This window comes from Genypterus blacodes, unplaced genomic scaffold, assembly GCF_046128005.1.
Source record: "Genypterus blacodes isolate CSIRO-AG114 ecotype Tasmania unplaced genomic scaffold, CSIRO-AGI_Gbla_v1 ptg000008l_1, whole genome shotgun sequence".
Lineage (NCBI taxonomy): Eukaryota > Metazoa > Chordata > Actinopteri > Ophidiiformes > Ophidiidae > Genypterus > Genypterus blacodes.
The window spans coordinates 3,818,930-3,835,544 of NW_027466822.1; the positions used below are offsets into that span (position 1 = coordinate 3,818,930).

Here is a 16,615-nt window from a genome sequence, read left to right on the forward strand (position 1 = left end):
AGTTATCTGGCCAAATTGTTCCTTAAAAAAATATTTTGTCCGAGCTTTATTTCAGTTCTTTCCCTTCCCTGCACCCTATCTCGCCTCCCCGGTTTTTCACCATCTCCTATTCAACTTGACTTTTGATTTCCAAGTGCCTGGGCTGCAGTGAGTTGTGCTTCACTAAGGCATGGCAGCCTCTTATTTCTCAAACAGCCAACCGTCTGCATCCAGCTGTCCTTTCATCTCCCCACCGTTCCATCCTCTCTTCCTCTTGACTGAACCCAGATAGAGGTTCTGCTGCATTATAAGCAGTTCAATAAGGGTCTGGAAAGACAGGGGACTGTCAGTCATAGAAGGAATGACACTGAGGCCAGGAGGCTAGATGTGATAGATGTTTGATCCAACACTGCAATCTAACCCAGGTTAAGGGTTTGTTGCTGTCGCTCTGTTTGTCCTCCCTTTGCCTATATTCAATATGTGCATTACACACATGGATCCATGTAACAGAACTGTGACAATTGGGTTACATAATTATCATTACAGCACAGCTATAAATCAGCAATAACGTTATGATTCACTACCTGTACAACCCAACTATACAGCTGTACACCGGCTGTGTTATGTCACCTAGTTCAAGTCAATTTCATTTGTATAGCCCAATATCACTTACAATGTCTCAAAGGGCTTTACATGCCTACAACATCAGGAAAATTCCCGCCCCCGTCCAAAGCTCTTTTTTTTTTTTTTTGCTATTTGTTTTTATTGAAGCAAACATTTTACATGACATTCCGCATACAATTATAGGAATTTTTGGAGATCCATTTTTAGACAGAGAGAGGGGGAAGAGGAGAGAGATAGAGAGAAAGAAGGAAAGCTGCACTATCAATGGTATTGTTGGTGCCAAACTTTAAATATAGACCCTGAGGTAGAATTACAAGTAGACCGTCCAAAGCTCTCTCAGAGGACGAGGAAAACTAATAGCCTCTCAGTCAGTGATGGGTAAAGATGTCTGCTCACAAAACCAATAGTGAACATCCAGAGGTGCTGACAGACTGTGCTCTAAATATCATTGTGTGCATGGACTTACCTGTAAAATCTAATACAAAGAAAATATACTACCAAATCAGTAAAGTACTCCCAAATCAGACACTGCCTGCAGCAATTTCCAAAAGTTCCCTTCCCCTCCCCCTCAACTCATGTGGGAAGCCAAGTGGGACCATCTCTGAGATTTACAGCCGTATTCTGATCCTCTGGGACCTATCTAATTCGAAAACACTGGCTACCTGGGAGACTGAGCTTGAACTCCATCTAGACAAAGACTGGTGGGACGAAGTCATACCCAATCTACATACTGCCTCATCCTGTGCTCGTCTGGCTCTCATCCAGTTCAAGGTCGTACACAGAGTCCACTTTTCTAAATCCAGATTGGCCGAAATGTACACATACGTAGATGACAAATGTAATAGATCACTTACTGTAACCTGAGCCACATGTTTTTTCTCTGCCCCAGGCTCCTCAACTACTGGACGGGATACTTTAACACACTGTCCACAATATTGGGAATGCAAGTTCATCCCTCCCCTCATATTGCCATCTCTGGCACTCCATATGACTTCATCCAATTTCACACCTCACAAAAGGAAATGATCATGTTCACCTCTTTGCTTGCTAGACGACGCCTGCTCCTGCATTAGAAATCCCTCACCCCTCCCTCTATTTCACAATGGCTGAAGGATACAATGTATTTTCTTAAACTCGAGAAAATCAAGTACACTATGAGGGGCCACACTGATAAGTTCTATCAGAGATGGCAACCGTTTCTCTCTTACTTCAAAGATCTACAGGCAATACTGGACCATTGACTGATTATCAGAACACCAAACAGATCCTTTTTATTTTACATCCCAGGCGGGCCAGGACGGGGTTGTGTGCAGTTTCTGGGTGGGATGTCCTCTCTTTGTTTTTTTTCTTTCTCTCTATCACAACCTATTATGTGATTTGTACTAGCCTACATTGCTGTTTGGCATCATCCTTTAAAAACTGTATTTACCCTATGACATCATTGCAATTCCATTCTGCTCTACCTCAGGGTCTACGTATAAAGTTTAACAGCAACAATAGTAGTGATAATACAACCTTTCTTTTTTCTCTCTATCTCTCTCTCTTTCCCCTCTTTCTATATAAAAAATCTATGCGCAATGTCATGTACAATGTTTGCTTCAATAAAAACAAATTGCAAAAAAACAAACAAACACAGAAAATATACCAAACAAGCATGAAATCCATTTGTGATGTGCTTTTTAAAATCAAGTTTTTGTCCAGTTACACGTTTCTTTGTGAGACTCCATTTGGTCCAAAGGTCAGACCAGATTATATTGACATTTTTACATAGTATTGACATAGTATTTGTGCCTACAATGGAGCTAAAATGATGCAGAAGTTATAGATACTGAGTAAATTGGCTTCAGTTAAAGCATAGGCTACTATCGTTTATCTGCATGGATAAAACATAGCACATGGTGGACACTAACCAGAAAGAAGATATTCACTCCCTTTTCTTCACTCTCGTGAGGAACAAACTGGAGCAATTCAATGAAACATTTTCTATCAGTCTAAAGTTTATAGATCATCATCAGTAACACCGACAACTTGGAAATAAATCATGATTGACTGTTGTGTTTGCTGGTCTAGCACAGCTCAACAAAGAAAAGTAAAAACAGATATTGGCTGTTGTTGATATTTTAGTTTTAGTTTGATATTTTGCACAGAAAAAGTTGGACATATCAAAACCTGCAGTGACTGACTTGACGCCCTGGACACACATATACATACATATTAACACATTCCTTTGTGGACAAAATAGACCAGACAGCCATCGCAAGCTGGTGCGTCATGCCGTGTGAACAATCACATCTGGTAACATGGGCACCAAAATGAAAATAGTATCATTGGTTATAAACCTGACAATTCTGGCAGTTGAATATGCGAATGCTCATTTTGAAAAAGCCGCAAATACTCAAAACCTTCATACAGAACTCTGGCCCACGCCTATATATGATTGTAAACTGATATTGCAGTGTACTGTATATCTGAGAGCAGATATGTTTCAGAAAGAATGTTTGGGGCAATATGATGCATGGATATCAGACATTGTGGACACAGCAAAGAGGGCAATTTCCCTGCTGCATCTCTCTCTTTTGAAGTCTGAAATCTATTTCTTTTCTCGCCATCAGCAGGTGAACGGCTTGCCCTAGCAGCATGCTAAACTGACTGATTCAGCTGGCTGATTGATGGCTGAACACACACTGAAACTCTGTTGCCACAGCACCATTTAGGTACACTGATTGTAAGTTTAGCAGAAAACAGGAGCAGAAGGGGAGCAAAACAACGAGACGTTTAAAAAGAAGATGAATATCTCACTGTGCCTGTGACCATTGCTCTTGTGTTGCTCAAGAGCCCTTCAGATGGCGACACGACAGCTAACCGACAGTACCATTACTAGGCTAGAAATATGAAAGAAGGAGCACAGAGAAGAAAGAAGAGAATATTAAGAGAAGAGAATTGAGCAGACAGGCAGGGAGCAGGAAAGAGCACAAAAAGCAAATGTGAAAGAAAAGATTTGCAAGGGCAACAAAATGAGCAAAGACACTGCTCATCTCTGCTCTCTTTTGAGAATATGGCTCCCTTCAGAGAGGCAGATTACAGTGCTTTGAACAAACTGCAGAGCCATTTAAGTCAACAGGCAGGTTACCGATCTGCTCTGTGAAAGTAAAAAAATCTTTCTATCAGCCACTGACCACATTAGTGCTCAGGCAAACAAAATACAAACACACAGCAATTCTTTGTCTATTCATGTTTTTGAAAACTTTTATATTTCTTATCCCTGCACTATCCAGACATAACAACATCAGCTAAGAGGTAAAAACAAGGAATGATATGGTAGCAATTTAGACTTCTCTGGGAAAGATTGTAATCATGGAAACCATCTGACCATCTGACTTTGCATCATGACTAATTCAGAGTTCTCAGTGTTCAGATAAATAGCAATAAAAGATAACTCTGGATCTCCTGATTAAATACTGTCAATAGTCTAAATCTTTCCTGTTGCTATTTTGCTGTGATCCTTTCAATTACGTTGAAGATTTCATCTGACCAATGTTTGTCAAAGCCAATTTTGCCGAAGCTCCTCCGAGTAGTTTCTCAACCATCTGAGAAGTATAAGTTGACAAATCATACAGGACTAACCTGTACCTGTGCCAAAATGGATTCTGGAAAAAGGTTTCTGAGAAATAGATCCTGTGACGTCAAAGGCATTATTCATTGCATGTTGGGAGTCAATATATGAACTATGATGTGTCAGTCAAACAGAATATCCATTCACCCTGACCTCCTCCAACAGGTTGTAGCTGGGATACAAAAATATCATGCTCCTTATCCATTGCTGACATGAAATGATCCAAGCTAAACTCTTTTCAAAACCAATTCTCTGTAGCTCATAACAACAACAACTTTGTCTACTAAGTCCTGTACAATCTAAGACCAGACTGCACATGTAGATTCCTGTTCATAGCCCTGCCATGCACTTATCAGATGCATAGCCTAGTGCCCAGTATCATTTGTCTAAATCATGTCCTGGGGCATGTGTGTGCTTGTGGATGGGGGTTACATGCATTCCATATTGTATATCTGCAGTAATCTGTGCTACATCTGACATAAGCCCAGCCAGTTTGAACATCAGACAAACACATGCTGAACATATTTTTGTTCATTGTGTGTTATCATCATAGAATCATAGAACAGAAAAGTACTAGGATGCAGTGACCAAAGTAACAGTGATACACAACATGGCAGAAATTCTTAAACTGTCTTCATATCATTTATACTTTACAAAATCTTCACGTGTAGCAAAAAAAATTCTGTTATGAATATGAATGTGATGAAGGTGGTCATGAAAGCTGAACGCCTAATTCGATTGAACATGGATCCATATGTGAATAGCATGGTCCAATGGAGACCCCTCCACAAGAAAGACCACCACAGATCCCTCTGGGCTGCTCGGAAACACACACACTGCCAAGATTTGATCTAACACACTCGCACACCGTCTAACAAAAAAAGCAAATTAGATAAGACAGTCAAGCAGAGAACAAAACCTGCAATGGAATCACTTGTACTTATACAGACACATTGCAAAAGCCCCTTAAACACATGCTGTATTTGAATCTGAATTTCTCAAAGCTGAGATAAATAAAGGGTTGTTCTTCTTCTTTTTCTTCTTCTTCTTTTTCTGCACACTCTGACTAACTGGCTCTCTGTCCTCCTCGAGGTGTCTGAGGTAACACTTCAACAAGCTACTATTCGCTCATCGATCAGGGGGCTAATCTCAGGTTCTCTGTGACACGTTCTTTGAGAAGGACTTTCTATACAGCTGCCTTCACATAATGCCCTCCTCTGCTCCTCTCTCCTCTGACAGGCTGGCAGCCCCGCAGCACCCTGCAATGAAAGCCATTCTCAAGTGGTGTTCCTTTGAAGTGAAGCACCAACGGAGCTCTGTTTAATCTGGACATCTGGAGGCCTGGTGGGTGAATGGAGGCGAATAGTATAGGTCACCTCAATCAGATTTATGCAGAGGGAAAATGCATATTTCTCCTGTTTCTGCCTATGGATTATGAAACTAAAAGAGGGAGACAGCAATTGCTGAGCATGTCAGTCAGTCTCTCTCTCCTTTCCCCCCTCTTCTGTATAAAAAATGATCTCCAAAATGTCCTATAACTGTATGAGCACTGCGGCAACAATAGTTCAACTCTCCCTCACACACACACAAAACCGTTCCGGCTACTTCTTCCATATTTCTGTTCTTTCCTCAATCCCAGCCAATGATTTTTCAGTGCTCCAATCTCAGTCGCTGTTCTTGGCAGGAGGAGCTCAAACAGCCCTATTCAAAAATAAACACGGCAATTTTGTACCTTTTTTGTACCAAACTGTTCTGCTCCATTTCATGGCGCAAGGAGGGCCTTGTTTTTTGGCCGGCTGTACATATAAGTAGAGAGTGGTACTTATTATCTTCTGTGTTTTCCATCTCACCTTCATCCCTCTGTTGTAGCTGCATACTGACCTGACAGAATGCCACACTGCAAGTTTTTATTGAAGCTGGCACAGGTTTATGAATTAGTTTGTTTTGCTATAAAAAATTGTACATGTGTGTACCGGACATAATGTTTAATGCTTTTTTAACCACAGGAACTCTCAGGAGCCACCAAGGGAGAGGTACTACAATTTCAGTTCATGAACCGTTTCACATTTATTATGGTCTTTAATGATCCTTTAAAGTCCTGCACCAGGTTCTTTATATGGTGTTGCACTTGTCGGCATTTTGTTTGTACCCCAATTCCCAAGCAGAAATATCTGTAGGTTCCTTTACACTAAGTCCCACACATTAATCAGGGACTTTAAAATACTGGAAATGGAATGGCAAAATTTGCCGATGGAATAACCAAACGTTCCTGTTCCTTCTTAGTATCAAAGAAGTACCAAAAGCATGGGAAAGGGGCTAGATGAAGCTCTTAAGATAAGATAAGATAAGATTAAAGTTTATTATCCCAAGGGAAATTACTGTGAAATTACTCTTATTCCAGGGAAAGTAAAATACTCACCCATGTTACAGGAACTGCAAGGTGGAGCTTGGAAGACTGTTGCTGATTAGTCAGAGAGTTTTCAAGGCTATATTATAGATGAGGTGAGGGAATACATAAAGTTCTTCGATCGAAATAATGTATATTTTTAAAAGGCTCTCAATTTCTCGTTCTAGTTTCATTCTGCACCATACTGTAACTGTTGCACAGTAATTTCCCTCGGGATAATAAACTTTTGTCTTATCTTATCTTATCTTATCTTATCTTAATAGACACAGATGACACTTGGTCTGATTCCAGTTATCTTTGTGGTCGTGGATGTGCAATGCAAATGTTCACATCCCATTAGTTCTGGGTAGTTCCTAGTTTATGTCCAGAGTCTGAATGTAACATACATATAGGTACTACAGACTATTACTAGTAATAATAATCCATAATATTTCATGCATTCTGTGAATTAATTCATGGAAAGCTTAATCATTTCTGCATCTATGTCAGTCACTCCTTTCCTGCAATTTGCAGGATGCTTTGTGACAACTCAGAGAATGTGATTACTGAAGTATTTTAGATGTCCTTTCGGTCAAGTGAGCAAAAGTAATCATGTAGTGTCACTAGAGAGAGTCTGACTAAATTATGTTTGTGTTGATGGAAAAAAAACAGTTTTGAACATTGGTGCATCAGTGGCGGGTCTAGAAAGAAGCTCTACTTTTTTATTCCAAGCCACCGACATTTAGCACCAATTGTTAAAATCACATAATAGCACAATTTCCACCTGTAAAATGGTTGAAGAGGTCTCACCTTGGATGGAGACTTTTGGATGTTCTTTCTTCGTGCACTCTGGTCGAAACAGGGAGTCTGGGGCTGGTGCCGTAGGAAGTCCACTGTGTGCGGTGATGGCAGTGGGGAGGAGAAGGAGAAGGAGGGCGCCGGCCATAGATAAGAGGTAGCAGTCCCGTGACGATGCTGTCATGATGATAACCTCTCCTCTAAATGCCAAGGTGGGCCTCTTGGATACAGCTGAAGGAGAGAACAGAGAGAAGAGAGCACCTTAGTGTTGCCTCAGTGTTCCTCTACCTGACATCAGAGAAATAAGTTCTGTCTGATACACTACAAAGTAATCTCTTCTTTGAAACTTTAAATTCCTCTGGGTTTCCAACACACAATACAGGAAGGAGGAGGTCCAGACACATGCTGTCAGGGGAGGCAGGTGAGGCAGTGCCTCACCAGTCATCATGAAAATTAAATAAATATTAAGATTGTCTACAGATTTGTGCTATAAATGTAATTTTTGTATGATTCCAATCTTTTTTTTTTGCAATTTGTTTTTATTGAAGCAGACATTGTACATGATATTGTGCATACAGGTGTAGGATATTTTGGAGATCATTTTTTTTATATAGAAAGAGGGGATAGAGGAGAGTCCTGGACTGCCTGAAATGCAAAATAAGATGATAAAATCAAATAAAAAGGAACTGATCTGTGTTCTGGTTTTCAGTCACTGGTCTGGCATAGCCTGTAGATCTGTGAATGGGAGAGGAAAGGTTGCCATCTCTGATAGAATTTATCAGTGTGGTTCCTCTTAGTGTATTTGGTTTTCTCAAGTCTAAGAAAGTACATTGTATCCTTAAGCCATTGCGAAATAGAAGGAGGGGTGAGGGATTTCCAATGTAGGAGCAGGCGTCGTCTGGCAAGCAAAGAGGTGAACATGATGATTTCCTTTTGTGGGTTGTTAAAACGGTGTAGGTCATACGGAGTACCGAAGGTGGCAGTGTAAGGGGAGGGTTGAACTTGCATTCCCAATATGGTGGACAGTATGTTGAAGTAACCCACCCAGTAGTTGAGGAGCCTGGGGCAGTGAGGCATCAAACATCTATTTCATTTGTCATCTACGTCTGTGTACATTTCAGCGAATCTGGATTTAGAAAAGTGGACCCTGTGCATGACCTTGAACTGGATGAGAGCGAGACGGGCACAGGATGAGGCAGTATGCAGATTGCGTATGATATCGTCCCACCAGTCTATGTCCAGATGGAGTTCGAGTTCAGTCTCCCAGGCAGCCCGTGTTTTCGAGTTATATAGGTCGCCGAGGTCCAGAAAACGGCTGTAAATCTCAGAGAAGGAAGAGTCCAAGAATGAAGGTGGGAACAGGTGGTTGTTGCGTACTGGACCCAGGGAGGAGGCGTTAATGAAATTGAAGTGTTTCCTGAATTTGTACCAAATCATTAGAGTATTAAGAACAACGGGGTTCTTGGTGAATTGAGAGATCTTGTTTGGGAGAGACGAGTAGATCAGGGCAGTGGCGGAGGAAGGGAAGGAGCACGATTGGGCTTCAAGCCTGCACCAAGGTAGCTCAGGGGAATTCACCCAGTAGCGAAGTTTGTCGATGTGGAATGCCCAGTAATAGAACTGGAGATTTGGCAGGGCGAGACCCCCACTGAACTTACATCTTTGTAGTAGTTGAGTGTAAGTGTGTAGTGTAATCATTTCTATTTTCAAATTCGCCGATTTTCAGTTTTTCTTAGAGGGAGAGACGTGATGTGAGACAGTGACGAAATGAGCTAGAATTGCGCAATCCCTTATCAACTTGATTGAGCTTGTGTAATTGTTGCGTGCCTGTTGCTATCTCTCTCTGTATGTCACCAATATAATGTTTGGTAACGTACCTTGATATAAGGTAAGGCAGCCAGTACCTCTGTCTCACTGAAGGGGGAGTGCGTAATCTCATAGGTTTTGGGGAATTGTGATGGCCCTCTCTGAGCCTATATATATTTAATGTTCTTCCTTGGCCAAATATGTACCTTACCTATATGTTTGTGTATAAATGCTTACACAAACTTCATTTATGGCTCGTTTGTGTAAGTCAGTGAAGCAGAACAGAATTGACTTCAGATTTGTAGCTCTTACATCTGCATTCCCTCACACTCTTCACTTTTATTATATACACCATATATTCTGTTTTACAATTCTACAATATCATTTTCAAGAAAAACTGATTTTTGACAATTCTATAGAAAAGAAGTGGTTGATTTGCCTGTGATTAACTGGGTCAGATTGCCCCCAAGGGATGCCTGTTACTGGCTACTTCTCAACTGCTCTATTCCAGATTATTCTATTCTAGAAATTTCTGAAACATTCTGTCTTGAAAAATTGTACTGTTGAATATTCTATTCTACTCCGTTCTATTCTAGAGTTTTCTTGAATTTTCAATCCCACTGGAGAATTTAGAATCATCTCATTTACTTCAATGGCAAAAAAAAATAAGGGAAAAGAACATGAATGAATACTAAAAGTCACAGCACCGTATCCTAATTGACTGTGCTGAAGAGGTTAAGTGCCAAAAAATACAGAAAAAGATAGTGATGGAGACAATTTTCACGGATGCCATCATCTTGTAATCTATGTTAGCACACACAAATCAGCCAATCTGCAGCGCGCACACACACACATGCTTGCTGAGCAAATGCAAGCTGCTTTTTAACACACAAGTCTATGGTTCTGGATCATTAAAGTAGCTTAGAATCTGAGCCTTTGTGAGTGTCTTTGGCTAGGCAATGTCACTCTGTGATGTTTTCCACCCTTGGATGCTTCAATCAATATCAAATTATTAGCTTGGTTGAGTTGCAAATCAACCATAGTGCCCTGCAATCAATTATCCCTCATTACTGCTGGTAACTAATTAGGCAAATGCACTGCAGTGCTGATGTTTGTTATTACAATGCAGTGCAGTCAACAGGCCCCCAACTACTGCCAGCCGACAGGCTGTTGATAAGACAAGTGGAAGTAGTCAATGTACTCTGCAATAGACCTAACATCACTCAAGTCTCATGGGCTCGCCCAACTAAGGATTCCTTTTATATGGGCCAAATTTGTGAATTTTTACTTGTGTGTGATTGTGTATCTATGACAGGCATTGTGATCTGGCAGTGACACCACTGTATGTGTGCTCAAAGTCAGTTTCTGTTTCTGTTTGTGAATTTGCGTTAAGTAGCCTAATGTTGCATTCAAGTGTTGTTTGAAATTGGCGAAAATACGAATTCTGCAACTAGGAAATTGCAATATATCGTTGCCTTTCTACCAATAAGATACCAGGTTGTCTTGTTGAATGAGTGTAGTTTGAACAAAGTTGTGATCACAATGACGTTGTCAAACTGTGATTCAACCAATTTATTATTTTAGATCTGAAAAAATGCAATAGTGTCTGACTTTATCTTAAAATGATGCCCAGAAGATTTTTTGAAATAGAGGATCAATACATTGTGCTGGTGCAGAATCCTCCTTTATTATCTGTATCACTTTCTGTGCCTCTTATAAGATAAGATAAAAGTGTATTATCCCGAGGGAAATTACTATATATAACCTATATATAACCACTATGGTCGTGCTCAACTGTCATTTTTCTGTAAGTTCTGAGTTCTGGTTGGGTCATTATTGATTTTCATATTTTGCTTTCATCTAAGTCTATCTAAGTCATTTTATTGATGTTTCTTTTGTCTTGTCTCGTGCTTAATTGACATTAAAGGTAAAAGTAACTGAAGGTAGTCGTAAGGTGGAGCTTATTGTAAAGACCCCATAGTAGTGTTCCTCATTGGCATACATACAGAATGTACAGTATGAAGGAACACAAAAATCATAGTGCAAATCATTTTGGTTAAGACCTTCAAGATGTAAGACAAAGTGGATATCCAAACTGCACACAACAGACACAATGGCCTGGTGAATTAAATGTCTGTGGACATTTCAAAATGAAGCCATAATTTGGTTGTATCCTGTGTTAATATAAGTGCTTTCTCAAAAGTGTTTACACAGTGAAAAGGGTCCTCATGGCTTAACCTTATCTGTACTTCAACATAAAAGGCCAAGGATGATGCGTTCTTCACGTACTTAAGTAAAGTAGACCTTGATGTTTGTGATAGGACAGTTTATTCAGTCATGGTGAAAAAAAATCCCTTTTTACATTTTCTACACAGTACTGCTCTCATATTTTACCATGAAAAATAGAGAATATTAAAACAATACATCCACTATATATCCTATACTGCTGACAGCAGGAAGCAGAAAAGACTGTTAATAAATACAGGGTGTAAAGCTGCTGTCCACAGAGGCATGTAGAGCACAGCGAGAGGATGTTTGGAGGATTCACCAAATCCTACTTGGGCTTACTGTGAAACGTGTATGTGTGTACAAATCATATTCATGTCAGACAAGGTGGAGGAAATGAATGCCTGCCTTCCAGATAGCTTGGAATTGTGTAATTAAAGTATCAGAGAAATAAAGACACATTCAGAAAAAATAATTCTTCATTTCTGTTATGTGCTGGAGCAGAGATGCATTGATTCACATTCAGTGGCTGAGTGCTTAAAGTCAAAGGCTGACTCTACAAATCCTCTCATTAGTCTAAAAGCTGGAATAAGAGCAGGCACAGCTAGTGATCATGACAGATGAGCAGAGCACTGTTGTAGTTTGGACTTTCTTTGGACTGGCTGGCTTGGCATGGACACAGACAGGAGGAGCCGTACTGTTAGCAGCAAGGTAAGGTTTCTGTATGTACGCCAGAAGATTCTATTGAAAGTCATTAGAAACGTATAGTGATTAAACACATCTGGGTTTGGTTTACATGCCTGTAAACCATGCAGTGTGTTTACATGCAGTGTGTGCAAGTGACTGCACAATCATAAGGTGGTCTCATAGAGGTCCCAACTTTTACAATGGTTTTAATCTTTTTTACAAGGCTGATTGAAATTGCTGAAGTTTATATAACTTAAGCTGAACAACATTGAGCCACAGAGGCTGACCCATTACAAAACTGGGTCTCATTAATGTCACTGTTGCAACGAGACAAGCAATCAAGAGAGGAGAGTGAGTTCAGTGGAATGATGGGGAAGAATCTGATTGAAGGATAAATAGGCTGAGTGCAACGACATAGTCATTATGCCTCAGTAAATGGCAAATCAGACCACATTGTTATTAGAGGGTTTGATTGACAGAGGGCATTTTCTTTTGTGTCTTATCTTCCACAAACACACACACACACACACACACAGACAGACACTGGTGCACTGGTGCGTTTCCTGCAGTGGTTCAAGATGTCACAAGACCAAACATAACGGATTGGTCACACACAGGGTGGATTAATACCATTAATTCAGCTTAACTTTTTTGTAAATTTTCCTTTTTTTCCCCTTGTTTTGTTTTGTTTTGTTTTGGCCACCACAGAAATTTTTTTTTTTTTTTTTTTTTGATCGATCAGCTTAGGCGATGAGCAAAACATTGAGGTGCCACGCCTGAGTGTTATAATGGTATGAAAAACTGGTGGTAGTGTCACATGATATTGTGACGCAGGCAGTAATGATCTGGTGTCACCAGATGTTAAGTTGTGTGTTTGTGTTGTGGAAATGAAAAAGCTGTCTTTGTGTACATGTTGCTTTGTCCAAATTTCCATAATCGTAAGAGTGCTTAAGGTGCAACTATAAGCAATGTTGTAGAAACCTGTATGCTCCCAGTTGAAACACACACCTGTAACAGTGAGCCAATTTATACCTCTCTGCATCCGCTGTCTGTATTAACACAGTCTGTCTGGCCTTCAGAAACTATAAGACCAGCAATCTCACACCTTTGTTCACACACACAGATGCCACAATGTGATATTATCGAATTCATTTCTCTGTCTACCCAGTACTCTCCCTGTGTTAACTGGGAGCCGTTGGGCTCAAATCGATCAAATCACCAAACTTCTACTCGAGTGTAGGGTACACAGGTCAGCTGTTTTCCAGCTCTGTGGCTCCTGAGCTGTCACAACGATAGACGTGGTCTTCTCACCCAGAGGGACACAGGCTGTCAGGTTGCAAGGGATCCCTCTCCCTCTGCCATCTGTATCATTTGTAAATAAATCGAATAAATAGCTATAGTCGGATAAAAAGTAAAGGTGCATAGAATGGAAATATTCTTATTAAGTGGAAGTACTTCAAATCTGAATTTAAGCGGGTTAATCTACTTGATACTTGATAGATCATTTTGCTGGACACACCCTTAAACCTCTTCCATGTCTATGGCTAGGCCCTTTGTTGGCACCCTGTAGTCTAGGGCAAGGGTTTACCTCCAGCATGCTGAGGTTTTACAGCTCATCCCAAACAACAAGCAGACACAGCAGGTCAGTGGAGGCTCCAGCTGATAAACAGCTGATAACTCCAGATACTTCAACAACATCAAGGACTTGGAAAATATACCATCAAAAGAATAGCACATCGTTCACAGCAGCTGCCCTGGGATATCGCGCAACTGCACGCAACAGACCATGCATGTGGGAGCCGTTCAGAGTTGCTGCCCTGTTGTTGAACAGATAACTTCCAGAGTTGTTTTTCTTATATTGTGGAGTACTAATTCAGCATTACTAGGAACACAGAGTGAATTACCACTCTATTCTACAAATTGTTCCTCTGCCAGTCAGGAAACAAGGAAAGGGCATTTTGAAGCAATGATGCGCACTCACACTCATTAGCTGCTATCTCAAGGACAACATGACACGCTCTGTTCTAATTAACAGGATCAGACACCGACAAAAACACACAAAAGCTGAGCCACACTGAAATTGATGAGCAAATTATTACATTTGACTTCCAAGGGAGCAATACAGTCTGGAACATAGTGTATTATTTGACATGATGAGTAAAGCTGGAGAGATGCATAATATGTAGAGACAGAAAACGTGCAACATGGATAAATTAACACGAGCCACAGATCTGTGTTTGTGCGTGTGAGAGAGAGAGATTTAAGATTGAAAAAATTCTAGATTGGGCTGAGACAAGAAATCGCAAACTCCCAAATGGAGCTGAGACAAGAAATCACAAACTCCCAAACGGCGCTGAGACAAGACATCACAAACTCTCAAACGGCGGTAAGACAAGAATTCTCAGACTCCCAAGTGGCACTGAGACATGAAATGGAGGCGATTGGAGCCGCTCTGGCCAGCCGAGCAACAAGCTATAAAAAGTCAACAGGCCTCCTTTGAATCCCGTCTGACTGCCTCCAAAGCTGCTGCACAAGCCGCGCTGACCAAGTTGGAGAATAAATGCGAAGAATTTGCAGCCTACATGCGTCGCAACAACATAAGAATCATCGGCATACCAGAAGAAACCACCATTAACACCGCCACCACAGCTGCCTGGCTGAAAGAAGCTTTCGAGTTCGACCAGGAGCCCCTGCTGAAGCGTTCCAGCAGAGGCCCAGACCCGGGGATCGTCCTCGCCCCGTCATCGTCCAGTTCTGCACCTCGGTCGATGCCGCCAACATCCTCCACAGGGCTCGAGACCTTCTTCTGACCAACCCTGGTGGTACGAGGATCTCCGTGTTTCCCAACCATACGCCGAAAGTGGCCCGAACATCGTCAGGAACCAGCTACGAAGCATGGAAGGAGTCCGTTACGGTCTTTACTACTCGGCCCGTCTTCGAATCACCTACAAGGCCGCTGAAAGGAATTTTCTTTCTCTGCCACATTTATGCACTTTACATTTGTGTTATGTGGGGTGCAAAGCCTCCAAGGATCCGCAAATACCTACTATAAAGATGTAAATTCAGTGGGGGTCTGACCTTAAACTTACAGTCCAATTAATTAGGCTACTGGGTTAGGCTGGATGCCCAATCCTGTTGCAACTCCTCTGTCGCAGCTGCCCTAATATACTCCTCTCTCCAAACCAAGATCTCTCAGTTCACCAAAAACCCTGTTTTTCTAATTATTTGGTACCAATTCAGGAAACACTTAAACTTCAGTTTCACAATTCACAAGCACGCCTTCCCTGGGTCCAGTCCGCAACAACCACCTGTTCCCTCCCTCATTCTTGGACTCTTCCTTCTTAGCATGGCACCACAAAGGCATAGAATGTTTCCTTGATCTGCACTCGTATGGCAGTTTTAACAGCTTCTCCAATCTGTCAACTCAACACAGGCTACCCCTAAACCAATTATTTAAGTCAGGGTCTCCAATCTGAGAGCTAATTTGAAAAAATAAAAGTGTCCGAGAGCTACTCATGTTTAACATTATTAGTAACAATTATCCACACGGCTGATTCTCCACCCTATAATTCTGTAATTCCTTGTAGTTCCCATCTCATCTGTCACATGCATTCAGTCTTGAGTGTGTGGTGTCTGCTGAAATGTATCCTCTTAAGTTCACTCTAATGGAGCTCCTGTACCTTCTCTGTTCGTAGCCGGCTAGCAGCTGGAAAGTCCCGTGACAGACGCGCTCGCACCCCAAATAAGACACACACACTTGTCATTCACATTCGTAAAACAATTTATTTCCTCATGAAAATAGTATATCTGTTGCCTTTTATTGGGGGCATTCAATTTTTTTTTCACGGTCATTGTCAAATCCGGCACGCTTGCTAGCCTGCTAACACTGCCTAATTTTGCGGTGTCAGTGACGTCACGAAACATGACAGCAGCGGCATTTGTTTGGCTGACAGCTGATGGGCATATAATCATTCTGTGACAGAAGGTGTGGGATGTCTGTGAATCTGATTGGATAGAAATTTAAATAGGTTTACCAAGTTTATGTATTCTTTGAACCTTTAGCAATTCACTCAGAAACGAACGAGGGACGTGTTGGAGACCCCTGATTTAAATACTTCCAAATTAGACACTTTCCATACAGCAATTTCCAAACCTTCAGTTCCCCTTGCCCTCAACTCATGTGGGAAGACCTGATTACATTTAAGACACCACTAAGGGGAACCATCCCTGAGATCTATTGCCACATTCTGGACCTTGGAGACCTATCTAGTTCCAAAACATGGGCCGCCTGGGAGGCTGAGCTCGAACTTCAACTAGACATGGACTGGTGGGACTAAGTCATACGCAATCTACACACTTGTCTTGTCCTGTGCTCGTCTGGCTCATCCAGTTTAAGGTCCTACTGTGTCCATTTTTCTAAACCTAGATTGGCCAAAATGTACACAGAAGTAGAGGACAAATGTAATAGATGATCCGGTTATTTCAACACATTGTCT

The 16,615-nt window shown here is 41.2% G+C and overlaps 1 protein-coding gene across 2 annotated transcripts in view; it reads right to left on the reverse strand.

The window, feature by feature from the left end:
* sema5ba (sema domain, seven thrombospondin repeats (type 1 and type 1-like), transmembrane domain (TM) and short cytoplasmic domain, (semaphorin) 5Ba) overlaps positions 1-16,615 on the reverse strand; it is a 140,106-nt gene that overhangs the window by 81,966 nt on the left and 41,525 nt on the right. For both annotated transcript variants that reach the window (XR_012964024.1, XM_076156774.1), the window contains exon 3: positions 7,413-7,631. Coding sequence is in view for 1 of the 2 variants with exons in the window: in XM_076156774.1 (XP_076012889.1) it covers positions 7,413-7,584 (172 nt within the window). In the remaining variant the exon portion in view is untranslated. The remainder of the gene's footprint in view (positions 1-7,412; positions 7,632-16,615) is intronic.